Source organism: Mustela nigripes, chromosome 2, assembly GCF_022355385.1.
Source record: "Mustela nigripes isolate SB6536 chromosome 2, MUSNIG.SB6536, whole genome shotgun sequence".
Classification (NCBI taxonomy): Eukaryota; Metazoa; Chordata; class Mammalia; order Carnivora; family Mustelidae; genus Mustela; species Mustela nigripes.
Window position 1 is genome coordinate 72,301,375 of NC_081558.1, and position 14,731 is coordinate 72,316,105.

At 36.5% G+C, this 14,731-nt stretch overlaps 1 protein-coding gene across 4 annotated transcripts in view; it reads left to right on the forward strand.

Annotated features, from left to right (window-relative positions):
* The window catches only part of OSBPL10 (oxysterol binding protein like 10), a 349,809-nt gene that overhangs the window by 312,576 nt on the left and 22,502 nt on the right, over positions 1 to 14,731 (forward strand). For 2 of the 4 annotated variants that reach the window (XM_059390788.1, XM_059390790.1), the window contains one exon: positions 227 to 1,565. The exons of the other annotated variants lie outside the window; for them this stretch is intronic. In XM_059390788.1, coding sequence (XP_059246771.1) covers positions 227 to 271 — 45 coding nt within the window. In that variant the 3' untranslated portion in view covers positions 272 to 1,565. Of the gene's footprint in view, positions 1 to 226; positions 1,566 to 14,731 lie in introns of those variants that run through there. 4 annotated transcript variants of the gene reach the window in all.

The following is a 14,731-nucleotide window of genomic DNA, read 5'->3' on the forward strand; positions in this document are numbered from 1 at the left end:
AGATGCGAAGATTTATGGTCTCTATAAAGCAACCACCAGCGTGGCATGGCTGGGAGCGACAAGGTGCCCACACACGCATTAATGGCAGTCCTGAACGGATGCTAACTGAGCCCTGCTTTGCTTGGTCCTCCATTTCTAACCGAGCAGAGGCTGGGGAAATAGCTTTGCTTCCCCCACCTGCCCAGCTGAGAGGTTGTCATAAAATGTCTCCTTCCTTCTCTTGCAGGGTGACGGCTGGGTGTACTTCAATCCACTTTGGAAGGCACACTGATGGGGTGGTGGTGCAGACCTTTCAGAAAGAGCCCTGTTTTTGTAGGAATTAAAGTGGTGCAGTATCAAGGTTCTCCTGGTATTCACTAAGACCTGTTGATATCATTCAAGAAATGGTACCTGAGAGGGAAATGATATACTGTGAAAATGCACTACCAAACCGCTCTAGGATTGAATTTACTCAAGAGCCATTTGGGGCATGTGTGTGTGCACCGGTCTGTGTGTGAGTTCTCAGTACACTGTATGTTCACACACATGCACTATATACACATATCTGCTGGGTATTATTACACATGTAAATACTGCACTTACCAAGATTTAAGTGGGTAATTACGAGCTCCTTTTTATCAATGAGGTTTGAAGTTTTCTATTTTTCACTTTGCCAAAAATGTTTTGCACTCACAAAAGTATTCTCGTGTAGTCAAGTCCTGTCAAAACAGAGGTGAACTGATATGGCCCAGTTGGTGTCCATATGGTAGAAAGTGGCTCATTCCTGGAGGAAGTGTAGGTGGCTGTCAATTCACAATTATTTTTGTGATTCCCACCTCTCTTTTAGCATTTTATCCTTACTCAAGAAAGAGAAACTATTTCCTGCTGAATGGCAAATGGGCAAGAAGCCATTAAGGGTTTGTGCCAGAGCCTTCCATGAGGGAGCGTCTTTGGGAGAAGCAGGCTCACCTTGGAATTAGCGTCCCATCTCCTTGCCCCAGAATCTTTCTGACAATTTCTTCTGCACCAAGCATTAGACATTTTTCAGAAGCTGTTGCTTTTAGAAAACAAGTCAGATGAAGACTTCACTACTTTTGTGATGAAAAAGGGCTTTAGAAGTTAAATACACGCATGCATATAAAAAACTGCACAACCACAGCCTCAATTTTGTATTTAGTTTGGGGAGAGAGAACAGAATTTTCTGTCTGTGGTGTTGGTTCTTCTTTTTTTTTTTTAAGTGCGCCTCTCTTGTTTGACCCAAACTCAGCAAGAAAACCACTGTGATTAAATGACACACACATAAAGACTGCAAAAGCGTTCCATGGTTTCAGTTGAATTTCAGTCCTCAGCCTTTACAAATGAGGTCAAGACATGACTAGAATATAAAGCAAGGAAAAAATGAAGTATTTGATTTTTTGCTCAATGCTTAATTTATTTTTTACTGTGCCACTCAGAATATTTATAAAAATCCAGTAGCATGAATGCTTCTCTGTAGTAATACTGATTTTTGTGCCTTTTGTCTGCTTTCTTAAGACCAATTGTTCACTTTGTAGATATTAGACAATATATTTCAATTAAGTACTATACCTATCTGTGTGTCTGTATTTTATTTTTAGGGATCCAAAATTTCATTTGGAACTGGTAGTTCTGAATGAGCTCAGATTTTATTGGTTATATTGCTAATTTGATTTGAAAAGCAATCATATGTACATCAAAATAGTGTTTGAAACACAGTAAAAAAAAATCTACTCGATAAACATTATTTATGGAAATGTTCTGACAAGTTCATTTGAAGATTTGTCTCTTGTCTAGTGAATGTTCTAGCTTGTGAGACGTTACTACCGGCCAAAGTCCTAATATAGTAGGCCTGTTCAGGTTCATAGTCTTAAAACATCTGGGAGAATAAAGTGTGTGGAACCATTTTATTTCTGAGAAGGAAAACAGAATAGATGCTATTTCAGGGGAGAAAATCTTCAAAGAGAAGACTGCAAAATAATCACTGTAGTGTTTTAGATTTTTCCAGTCTTCATTATGGTAAAGTGTGAACCATCTGGGAGATTAAACATGGACAACGTTTGCTTGCTTTTCTGTTTTAGATGGGAGAGGGTTCAATTTGCCTTTTTAAAAAATTGTGAAATATATACAGAAGATTTTTATAAAATATATTACAATTCCAAGAATAAACACTTATGTACTCAGTGCTTAAGGGAAGACACCCAAGTTTGCTAGTACCTTAAATGGCACATTTGTGTCCCTACAAAATTGTATCCCCTTTCTTGATCATAGAGTTAACACTACCACTGTCCTGATTCTTGGAATAACTTTTTTAACTACCACACATGCTATGTGTATTTATAAAGAGCATGCTTGGTTTTGCCTATCTGAGCTAACATTTTGCTTATAGGTCAATCTGTGTTGTCAATTACTCTATTTGTTTGCTTTCCTGCTCTTTTTTGCTGAATTCACATTTTGTTTTATACTTTCATTGTGGCAAAAATATGTGTGTAACATAGAATTTACCATTTTAGCAATTTTTAAGTATACAGTTCATTGGCATTAAATATATTCCCAGTGTTGTGTAACCAGCACAACCATCTGTGTCCATAGTTTCCATCTTCCCAAAATGCAGCTCCCTGCACATTAAATGGAGACTCTGCCTTCCTACCCCCCATCTCTGCAACCCTTAACTGGACTTTCACTTGCTACTATAAGTGCCTCATATAATGGAATCATTCTGCCCATATCCTTTTGTGTCTGGCTTATTTTACTTGGCATAATGTGTTCAAAGCTCATCAGAACTTCTTTTTAGGACTGAATCCTATTCCATCATATGTATATATACCATATTTTGTTCATCTCTTTACCTAACCACGAACATTTGGCTATTGTGAATAATGCTGCTCTGAACATGCCCGAGTAATACCTGCTTTCAGTTCTTTTGGGGATATACGTATCCAGAAGAAAAAGGTACTGTATCATGAAAATTCCATGTTTAACTTTGGAGTACCTGCCATACTGCTTTCCACAGTGCCTCCATCATTTTATAGTCCTACCAGCAATGCATAAAGGTTTGAATTTTTCCACATCCTCCCCAACACTTGTTTTTCTGTTTTATAATAATGATCTTAAAGGGTGTGAAGTGCCATTTGGTTGGGGTTCCGATTTGCATTTCTCTAATGATAGTGATATTGAGTATCTTCTCTTGTGCTTATTGGCCATTTCTCTATCTTCCTTGGAATGTCTTAAGTCATCTGCCCATTTTTCTAATTGGATTTTATGTGTTGAGTTGTAGTTCTTTATAAATTCTGGATAGTCTTTATTAGGTATATAATTTCTGATTTATAATTTTGTCAGATATATAATGCTTCTTCCATTCTGTAGGTTGATTTTTTTACCTTGTTGATAAGGGTCCATGATATATAAAAGTAATTTTCATGGAGTCCAGTTTATCTTTTTCTTTTGTAGCTTGTAACCCCATCCAAGAAGTCATTGACAAATCTAACTTTATGGAGCTTTCCTTCCTCTCTGTCCTTCCCTCCCTTCCTTTCTTCCTTTTCTTTTTTCAGTTTTATTTGAGAGAGCAAGAGTTGGGGGAGGGGTAAAGGGAGAAGGAGAAGCAGACTCTCCCCGCTGAGCAGGAGTCAGACACTTGGTTGACCTGAGCCAGAGGCAAGAAGGCTTTACTGACTGAGACACCCAAGCGCTCCCATGTAGCTTTTCCTTTAAGTTTTCTTCTAACAGTTTCATAGTTTAAGCTCTTATGTTTAGGGTCTTGATCCATTTTTAAGTTGATTTTTGTATATCGTATTAAGTAAGGGTCCAACTTCATTATTAAGCATATGGATATCCTGTCTTCCTAGGACTGTTTCTTGAAGACTCTCCTTTCTCCACTGAATGGTATTGGTACCCTTACCAAAAATCATTTGATCAAGATGCAAGGGCTTATTCCTGGGCCCTTTGTTCTCTTACACTGGTCTGTATCTGTTTATGCCAGTACCACACTGTTTTGATTACTATAGCTTTTTGAAAATTTTGAAAATATGAAGTGAGAGACTTTCAACTTTTTTCTTTTTTAAGATTGTTTTGGTTACTAGGGGTCCCTTGAGATTTCATATGAATTTTAGGATGGAATTTTCTAGATTTGTTAAAAACATCACTGGGATTTTGATAGGTTAGGCTGTGCACTGACTCTGTAGATTACCTTGTACAGTATCGACATCTTAACAATATTGTCTTCTAATACATAAACAAAGGTGATCTTCCCATTTACTTATTTCATCTATTTTTTCAGAAATATTTTGTGGTTTTCAGTTTTCATTTTATTGTATTTTGCTTTATTGTGCTTTGCAGATACTGCTTTTTTTATAGTTGAAGGTTTGTGGCAGAAAGGTTGGGCTATCGGTAACATTTTCCCAATAGCATTTGCTCACTTTAATGTCTGTGTCACATTTTGGTAATTTTTGCAGTATTTTAATCTTTTTCATTATTTTAATTGTTATGGTGATCTGGGATCACTTATCTTTGATCTTACTATTGTAACTGTTTGGGTGTGCCATGAACTACACCCAGTAAGGCTTATTGGATAAATGTTAAAAGTTGTGTATGTTCTGACTGCTACACCAACCATGTGATACCCCGCCTGTCTTCCTATGCCTGGACCTCCTTATTCTGAGACAGACAGTATCGAAATTAATAACCTCCCAGGCCTCTAAATGTTGAAGTGGAAGAAAGAGTCATGCACATCTCGTACTTTAAATCAGAAGCTAGAAATGATTACTCTTAGCAAGGAAGGCATGTTGAAAACCAAGAGATGTCAAAAGCTAGGCTTCTTGCACCAGTTAGCCAAGTTGTGAATGCAAAGGAAATGTTCTTGAAGGAAATTAGAAGTGTTACTCCAATGAACACAAATGATAAGAAAACAAAACAGCCTTATTGCTCATATGGAGAAAGAGAAAGTTTTAGTAGTCTGGAGAGGTCAAATCAGCCACAACACTGTCCCTTAAGCCAAAGCCTAATCCAGAGCAAGACCCTAACTCTTCTCCTTTTAGGAAGGCTGAGAGAGGTAGGGAAGCTACAGAATAAAAGTCTGAAGCCAGCAAAGGGTGGTTCATGAGATTTAAGGAAAGAAATTGAAGCCATAACATTAATGTGCAAGGGGAAGCAGCAAATGCTGATGTAGAAGCTGCAGCAAATTACCCAGAAGACTGGAACTAAGAAATTGAAGGTGGTTACACTAAATAACAGATTTGTAATGTAGATGAAACAGACTTCTATTGGAAGATGCCACCTGGGACTTTGATAGGGGAGAAGGCAATGCTGGGCTTCAAAGGACAGACTGAGACTCTTGTTAGGAGCTAATGTAGATGGTGATTTAAGTTGAAGCCAGTTCTCATTCACTATTCTAAAAATTCTAGGGCCCTTAAGAATCATGCTAAATCTATTCTACTTATTCTCTAGCAATGGAACAAAAAAGCCTAGATGACATCAGGTCAGTACAGCATGGTTTACCAAATATTTTAAGCCCACTGTTGAGAACTACTCAGAAAAAAAGATTCCTTTCAAAATATTAACTGCTCATTGACAATACACCTGGTTACCCAAGAATTCTGATGGAAATACACAAAACATTGTTATTATGTCTGCTCATACAACATCCATTCTGCATCAAAGACTAATTTTAATTCTGAAGTCTTATTATTTACATTTTGTAAGTCTGCAACTGCTATAGAGAGTTAATCCTTTGATGGATCTGGACATAATACATTGCCAACCTTGAAAGAATTCACTGTTCTAGACACCATTAAGAACATTCATAATTCATAGGAAGAGGTCAAAGTATCAACGCTCATGGGAGTTTGAAAGTTGATTCCAGTCCTCATGGGATGACTTTGAGGGATTCAAGACTTCAGTAGAAGGTAACTGCAGATGTGGTAGAAATAGCAAAAGAACTAGAAATAGAAGTGGAGCCTGAATTTGTGATTTGGATTGCTGCAATTTCATGAAAAAAGTTTAATGGATGAAAAATTCCTTCTTACAGATGAGTAAACAATCTTATGGTTTCATGAGGTGGAACCTATACCTGGTGCAGATGCTGTGAAAATTGTTGGAATGACAATAAAGGATTTAGAATATCATAAACCTAGATGATAAAGCAGTGGCAAGATTTGAGAGGATTGACTGCAATTTTGAAGTGTTCTACTGTGGGTAAAATGGTATCAAATAGCATTAGATGCTACAAAGAATACTTACTGTTCATGAGAGAATCAATGCAGCAAACTTGATTGTTGTCTTATTTTAAGAAATTGGCCACAGTCACTCTAATCTGCAGCAACTGCCAATCTGATCAGTCAGCAGCCATCAATATCAGCATCAAGGCAAGATCTTCACCAGCAAAAAAAAAAAAAAAAAAAAAAAAACTAGGACTTGCTGAAAGCTTAGATGATTAACATTTCCCTAGCAAAAAGAATTCTTTAGGTGTGTACCCTGCTTTTTAGACACTATACTGTTGCACACTTAATAGACTATAGTATAATGTAACTTTTATATGCACTGAAAAACCAGGAAGTTCATTTGATTTGCTTTAGTGAGATATGCTTTGTTGTGGCAGTCTGAAGTATGCCTATACGAGACTTTTGCCTTACCTTAATTTATTGCTAAGTATTTTACTCTTATGCTATTGCAAATGGAATTGTTTTCTTAATTTCTTTTATGGATTGTTCATTGTTAGAATACAGAAACAACTGATTTTAATATGTTAACTTTGTATCCTGCAATTTTGCTGTATTTATACCAACAATTTTGTGTGGAATCTTTGGCGTTTTCCAGATATAAAATCATCTTTTGTGAAGTTGTACTACTTCTTTTTCAATCTGGACTTTGGTTTTTTTTTTTTTTTTTTTTTTTTTTTGCTTAATAGCTCTACATAGAACTTTCAGTATGTGAATGGAAGTGGCAAAGCTGGTATCCTGACTTTTAAAAGGAAAAACTTTTAATCTTTCATTGTTTGCTTTTTTCATATATGGCCTTTATTATGTTGAGATAACTTCATCCTATTCCTAGTTGTTTTTATCATGAAAGATTTGTTGAATTTTGGCAGACGGTTTTCCTGCAGCTTATTATGTTTTTCCCCTCATTCTGGTAAAGTGTGGTGTATAACATTGATTTCATATTTGGAACCATCCTTGCATTCAGAGAATTCTACTTTGTCATATGTAATATTTTTAATGTTATTGAATTTGCTATTACTGAGGAATTTTTGCACCAATATTCATAAGAGATACTGATCTATAATCTTATTTATTGTAGTGTCCTTTTCTGGCTTAGGGACCAGGATACTGCCCTCATAGAATGGATTAGGAAGTGTTCCTTTTTTAGTTTTTTTGGAAAAGAGTTTGAGGATTGGTGGTAATTCTTTAAATGTTCGGTAGAATTTACCAGTGAAGTCATATGGTCCTTGGTTTTTCTCGGAAAGTTTTAAATTGCAATCCAATCTCTTTCTGGATATTTTCTGGATATTCTCTTCTTCATATTTTGATTCTTTATGATTCAGTCTTGGATAGGTAATGTTTCTAGGAATTTGTTGATATATAGTTCATCTAGGTCATCCAATTTATTGATGTAGTACTGTTCTTCATAGTGTTTATTCTTATAAGCCTTTCACTTATAAAAAATCGGTTGTAATGGCCCCACTTTCACTTGATTTTCTTAGTCTAGCTAATGCTTTGTCATTTGTTTTCAAAGAACCAATTTTTAATTTCGTTTTTGTATTTCTCTAGTTCTTTCTGCTCTAATCTTTTAATATTTCCTTCTTTCTGCTAGCTATGGGTTTTTTTCTTAATTCCTTAAGGTTCAAAATTAGATTGTTGGTATGAGATCTTTACAAATGTGTCCTCAGCTATATATTTCCTTTTAGTACTGTTTTTATAGCATACCATTTGGTGCTTGAGATACGTCATAATTTCTCTTGTGATTTCTTCTTTGACCTACTGGTTGACAGTGTGTTAATTTCCACATGTATGAGGGTTACCTAGTTTTCCTTCTGCTGTTGATTTCTAATTTCATTGAATTGGAAAAGATACTTTGTATGGTTTGTCTTAAAGTTTACTGGCTTGTTTTGTGAGCTCGCCCATGGTCTGTCCTGGAGAATGTTACTGCATTCACACACTTGAGAAAATGAATATTCTGTTCTTGCTGGGTGGAACCATCTGTAAAAGCCCTGTTAGGTCCAGCTGGCCTTACAGAATAGTTCAGGTCTTCTCTTTCCTTATTGACCCTGCATAGTTGTTTTTATTATTGATCATGGGGTACTGAAGTCCCCTATTATTGTAGGGCAAGTTCTTCCTCCATTCTGTAAATGTTTGCTTCATATATTTGAGCTCTGATATTTGGTGCTTCTGTATTTGTTATAGTAAATTAATTTTTAATCAGTATGTAATGACCTTGTGTCTTTTATGTTGGACTTTGTCTGATATTAGTATAGCCAATCCTGATTACTGTTTGCGTGAAGTATTTCCCCATCCTTTCACTTTGAATGTATGTATCCATAGATCTTAAGTGAGTTTCTTGTAGACAGCATAATAATTGGGCCTCTTCTGCCAGCATTGGCCTTTGATGGGGAAATATCATCAAAATTAATTAGACAAGGACTTACTTTGCCATTTTCTTGTTTTCCAGATGCTTTACAACTTCATTATCTCCCATTTCCTCAATTATCTTCCTTTACCTAATTTTTTGTAGTGCTACATTTTTATTCTCCTTTTCCTTTATCTGTGTTCTCTAGTCTTTTTTGTGGTTACTAGAGAGATTGCATGGTACACCCTAAAGTAATAACCATCTATTTTAAACTAATACCAACTTCAATCCCAAACTCTACTCCTTTACAATTCTACCTGTTACTGATGTCACAAATTACATCTTTATATGTGTATTCACGGATCTAAAATAATTCGTGCACTTTAAGTCCAGAACTGGAATTATGAACCAAAATTATAATACTGATTTTCATATTTGCCTGTGTATTTACCTGTATAGTTTTGTACACCTTTGTCTAAAGCCCATATCTACTTAAAAGACTTAATTTCTTGTAGGCAAGGGTAGTGGTAATCAGCTTTTGTTATGTGGAAATTTCTTAATTTCTCCATTTTTGAGGGGCAGTGCTGACAGGTATCAATTTCTTGGTTTACAGTTATTTTTATTCAGCACTACTGCTTCCTAAATTTCTGCTGAAAAATCCATTGATAATCCAATGGCTTTTATGTTATAAATCACTTCTCTTGCTGCTTTCAGGATTTTGTTTTTGGCTTTCAACAGTTTTTTCCTTAATTCCCTAAGGTTCAAAACTAGATTATTGGTATGAGATCTTTACAAATGTGTCTACAGCTATATATTTCCTTTTAGCACTGCTTTTATAGCATCCCATTTTGGCGCTTTTATTTTTGATTTTATGTCTCAGTGGTCTGTGGGTTCCCTTGGGTTTAATATACTTGGGAGTTCACTGAGTTGCTTCAATTTGTAGATTCCTTTCTTAAAAATTTGGGGAATTTTCTGCCACTATTTCTTCAAAGCTTGTTAGAATTTTCTCTTTTCCTTCTGGGACTCCCACAATATATTTTCATCCGTTTAATGGTGGCCCATAGGTGGTTTCAGATTTCTAAAAATTTTTTGTTCTGAGAACAGGTAACTTCAGTTGACTGGTTTTCCTGACTTTTCTGTTCATGTTGTTAAACCTCATCAACTTCATTTTTCAGCCACATAATTTGATTTTCTAAAAAGAGAATTCCTCTAAGTCGATATTCTTTGTTCATGTTTTCAGTTTTGACTGTTTTTACTTTTAGCGTATTTAAGACAGTTTGTTTAAAGTCTGATGCCTTTTTGTTTTATGTCTGATGCCTGTTAACAAGAGATTTCCTGTCACATTATGTTCTTCCTTTGAATAAGCCATGTTTTTGTTTCTTTATATGCCTTGTGATCTTTTGGTGAAAATAAGGGGTCTGAAAAAATAAAGTCTTTTCCAGTATTTTCAAACTGGCTCTGTGCCAGAAAGACCTTCCTTAACTTGCAGTGTCTGAGCCTTGGGATCAGTCCAGGGTGGAGACTTAAGGCCATCTCGGCTCTCTTCTGGCCATGTCTTCCCTGGGCCCATGTGCTATTTTTTTATTCCCCTTTTATACACGGCCTTAGTTGTTCTTGTTCCTGGACCCATCGTTTCCAAGTCTATAGTATCCTTGCAGCTTTTATAAGCCATGCCTCCCTCTTTCTGCGGCTTTCCCCAGCCTGTAACACTTTTCCCTGAGCCAAGTTAGGTGAAAATGAGACCAGTTTTTCAGGCAGCCCTAGACACATGAGAATGTTGCAAATAAAGTCTGTCCTATTCCCTGCTATTGAAAGATAAATGGGAGCTGGGAGGCTGCTTGCTTCACACTGTGGAGAAGGGTGGAGAAAGGTTGAATAAAAACATGACATTTTGAATGTGACTTTATCTTGACTGGACATTTTATTCAGTGCTATCAACCACTGCTGTTTTTCTGGCAAAGTTAGTGGGTTTTGTTTTTAATGCTTTCATATAAAAGAAATGAGGGCCTGGAGGTTCCTAGTCTGCAACTTTGCTCTCATTTTGTGTGCAGTATAATACAAGCACAATAAAAAATCAGATGTACAGGGTAATAAAGCAGACACGTGTAAACCACACTCCAACTCAAGAAACAGAACACTGTTGGGACACCTGGGTGGCTCAGTTGGTTGAGCAGCTGCCTTCGGCTCGGGTCATGATCCCAGCGTCCTGGGATCGAGTCCCACATCGGGCTCCTTGCTTAGCAGGGAGCCTGCTTCTCTCTCTGCCTCTGCCTGCCATTCTGTCTGCCTGTGCTCGCTCTCTCCCCACCTCTCTCTAAAAAAAAAAAATCTTTAAAAGAAACAGAGCACTGTCATTACTCCAGAACCACTTTACTTACCCATCTGTAATCAAGGCCCCCATATTATCCCTTCCACCTCCACACAAAAAAATAATCACATCCTGCATTGCCTTCTAGCTTTAACACTAGATTACATTCCTTAATACTATAGTTTTTTTGAACTGTATATAAATGAAATGTTATATAATCTTTTTAACATTTTTAAGATCAGTTATTCCTCATAAATGTAGTTCATTCGTTTCTTTTTTTATACTATTCCTTATAAGAACATACTGCCATCAGCTCTTTTTGCCAGACTTAGGAGTAGAATTACTGGGAAATGGGGAATGTGTATTTTCAGAGTGGTTTAAACAGTTTTAAGTTCCCACCAGCAATATAGGACACTTTTTATACATCCTAACACTTATGCATTTTAGCTAACCTGATAGTATGTTCTGTACACATACTACATTTGGAGTTCTTTTGTTCTTAAGAACTACTCAAATTCTAGATGTGTCAGTTGTCGATTAGGCGATGATAGTTGCCCAAAATACCAAGTGTGTGCTTGTGGTCCTAGGGCTTAAGTATTAAAAGGCCACTGCACAAAGGTATAACTCACATTACCTGATTTCAAGACTTACTGAAAAGTTAGTATATAGTCTGCACATGGCTTCCACCTCAAGCCATATACTTAAGAAGTAACAGATTACAAACCTAAAAGTAAATTCTATAAAACTGAAAGATACAAAATGGAAAGTGGGCTAGCCTTCTGTAATGTTTGCTAGTGTAGTCATTTTGTCAGTAGATAGGATCATAAAAGCATTTTATAAAGTATTTCCTTCAGTAGGATATGGGTCTGAGCTCTAATCCATCTCATTTTGTCAAAAAACAGAACATGTTTTATCTATCTAGCTTGAGTAAGATAGTGTGCTGAGGTTATAAGGGAATGCACTGTCACACTTAGTCACTCTGGTTCCCATTTGCTCTCCAGCTTTCACTGAAGCAGACACTTGATATTCTAGTCAAAAGACCTCCAGGTTCTTTTTAAGATTTAAGGCTAACACTCCAAGAAAATTCCATATATTCTAAGTATTTCTACTTCTGACTGTGGTAGACTAGGGAGTTTGGGCCAATCCTCTGGCTAAGTACAAGTATAAAAGCTAGACAAGAGGGGCACCTGGGTGGCTCAGTGGGTTAAGCTGCTGCCTTCGGCTCAGGTTATGATCTCAGGGTCCTGAGATCGAGTCCCGCATCAGGCTATCTGCTCAGCAGGGAGCCTGCTTCCCTCTCTCTCTGCCTGCCTCTCTGTCTGTGATTTCTCTGTCAAATAAGTAAATAAAATATTTTAAAAAAAATATCAAGCTAGACAAGACAACATCTGCTTTAAGACTTCATAGAACCAAGATATTATCACCAGCCCAGAATCTAGAAGATGGAACTCCTGAGAGAGAAGCTTGGTATTTGGGGCCATTTCCCCCTGGAAATTGGAAGACACCAATCATTTCAGTAACCTCACAGAACTAGGAGGAAAAATGCTGATATTTAAGTCTGCATGGGTGTGATCCTTGAAGAGTTTCTGTCTAGGAACAATGAGCCAGCCCTTACCTAGGGGTGGCAGGCTAGTTTTGTATCTCATCTCTTGAATTGGAATAAGGTAATTCTGGCTTGCTGGTTTCCTAGATAACTAGGCAGAAACCAAATCCTCTCTAGAAGGGAAAACTAGGCCTTGAACTTTCTCATACAATTTCTTAACATATGTTTAGAACACAGAAAAATGCCTGCACATTGGGGGATAAGATCACATGGACAGACAGGGAAAAAACCCTCCACACATAGAAACAAGACCCACAGAGCTCTAGACTTTGGACTTATTCAATATAAGCTTAAAAAAACTATGCCCACTATGTTTAAGACTGAGAATGTTAGTGGGTCAGCTGTAAACTATAAAAAGAAACAACAGATGGGATAAATTCTAGAACTGAAAAACAATAAGTAAAATAAATCAATAAATGAGTTTAACATCAGATTAGCCATAAGTAATGAGAGAAATTTAAGGAGAAATACACAGAATGGAGAAGCAAAAGGAGGGAGAGAACCAAATAGTGTCTATATTTAGTCAGAAACTCAGAACAGAGAGAGTGGCAGAGAAGCAAATAATATTTAAAGAGAGGACTAAGAATTTTAAACTGGTGTTGAAAACCAACAACCTCAACAAATCTGAAGTAGACACAGAAGGCCGAAAAAGATGTATCATGCAATCATCTTAATAAAGATGACATAACACTAATATTTATCAGACAAAATAGGCTGTAACAAAAAGTGTTACGGAAAATCTGGTATTTCCTAAAAACTGAAGGTTCAACTTACCAAGAAAGTCCCAAGTGTATGTAACACCTAATAATATAGGTTCAAAACACATATAGAAAAAATTGACACCTCAAGAACACTTAGGCAAATCTGTTAACAGCCTACAATTTTAATACATCATCCTTGGAAAGTATATTTCAAGGACATATATACATACACCTCTATAGACTATATGTTGGCGAGAGAGCAAATTTCAACCATTTTCAAAGGGTTAAAAATCAGAGAATCTGACCACAGGCAATTAAGGTAGAAATGGATAATAAAAGGATAACTAGAAAATTATTTGAATATCAAGAAATGTACATCTACATCTAACCCATGGTTTAAGGAAAATACAATGGAAATTAAAATATACATTAAGCTGAATAGTTTAATATATATAGTTTATATTTGGAGTAAATTTATAACTTTAAATTCATATAGTGGGAAAAGAAATCAACAGATTAAAAAGAACACCTCCTTCCAAGGAATAGAAAAAAATGGACACAAATTAATGAAATAAAAAACATACTGTAGAAAGTGTCAACAAAGCCATAAATGAAAGGAAAGAAAAAGAAAAAAAAAACTAACAAAATTGATTAAAAACTGCCAAAGAAAATAAGCATGGTGCTGAAGGAGAGGACAGAGACAGAAACATACAGGGATGTGAGGGGGTAGAAAACAAAAACAAAAACAAAACAAACCAGTGTTAGGAATGAAAAGGACATCATTACAGAATCTGCAAACATTAAAATTCAGTGACAAGCAACAGTAGTCAACCTATTTGAAAATTTAGATGAAATGGACAAATTCTTTGAAAAACAATTTAAACAAAGCATGTCAGTTTTGTTTTTATTGTGTAAGTAAAAAAAAAGGGTATGTCTATAAAATAAATCTGTAATTAAAAATCTTTGCACAAAGAAAAAAATCTAGGCCCCGATGTTATACTAGCAAATTCTATCAAACGCTTATTTCAAGCATGCAAGTTTAGTTTTAAAACTGTGAACAAAATGTCTCTAATTCACTGTATTAACAGAATAAAGAGAAAAATCACTCAGTAAATGAAGGGGAAAGAAGCCCATTTGATAGGATTCATTCATGATAAAAACTCAGCATATGGAAAAATACTAAAAATACCAAAAACTTCCGGAGGAGTCAAGATGGCGGAAAAGTAGCAGGCTGAGACTACTTCAGCTAGCCGGAGATCAGCTAGATAGCTTATCTAAAGATTGCAAACACCTGAAAATCCATCGGCAGATCGAAGAGAAGAACAGAAATTCTGGAAACAGAAAAACAACCACTTTCTGAAAGGTAGGACCGGCGGAGAAGTGAATCCAAAGCGACGGGAAGATAGACCCCGGGGGGAGGGGCCGGCTCCCAGCAAGCGGCAGAGCAACCGCGCACAAAATCAGGACTTTTAAAAGTCTGTTCCACTGAGGGACATCGCTCCAGAGGCTACCCGGGGCTAAGCCCACGCAGGGTCAGCGTGGCCTCAGGTCCCGCAGGGTCACAGAAGG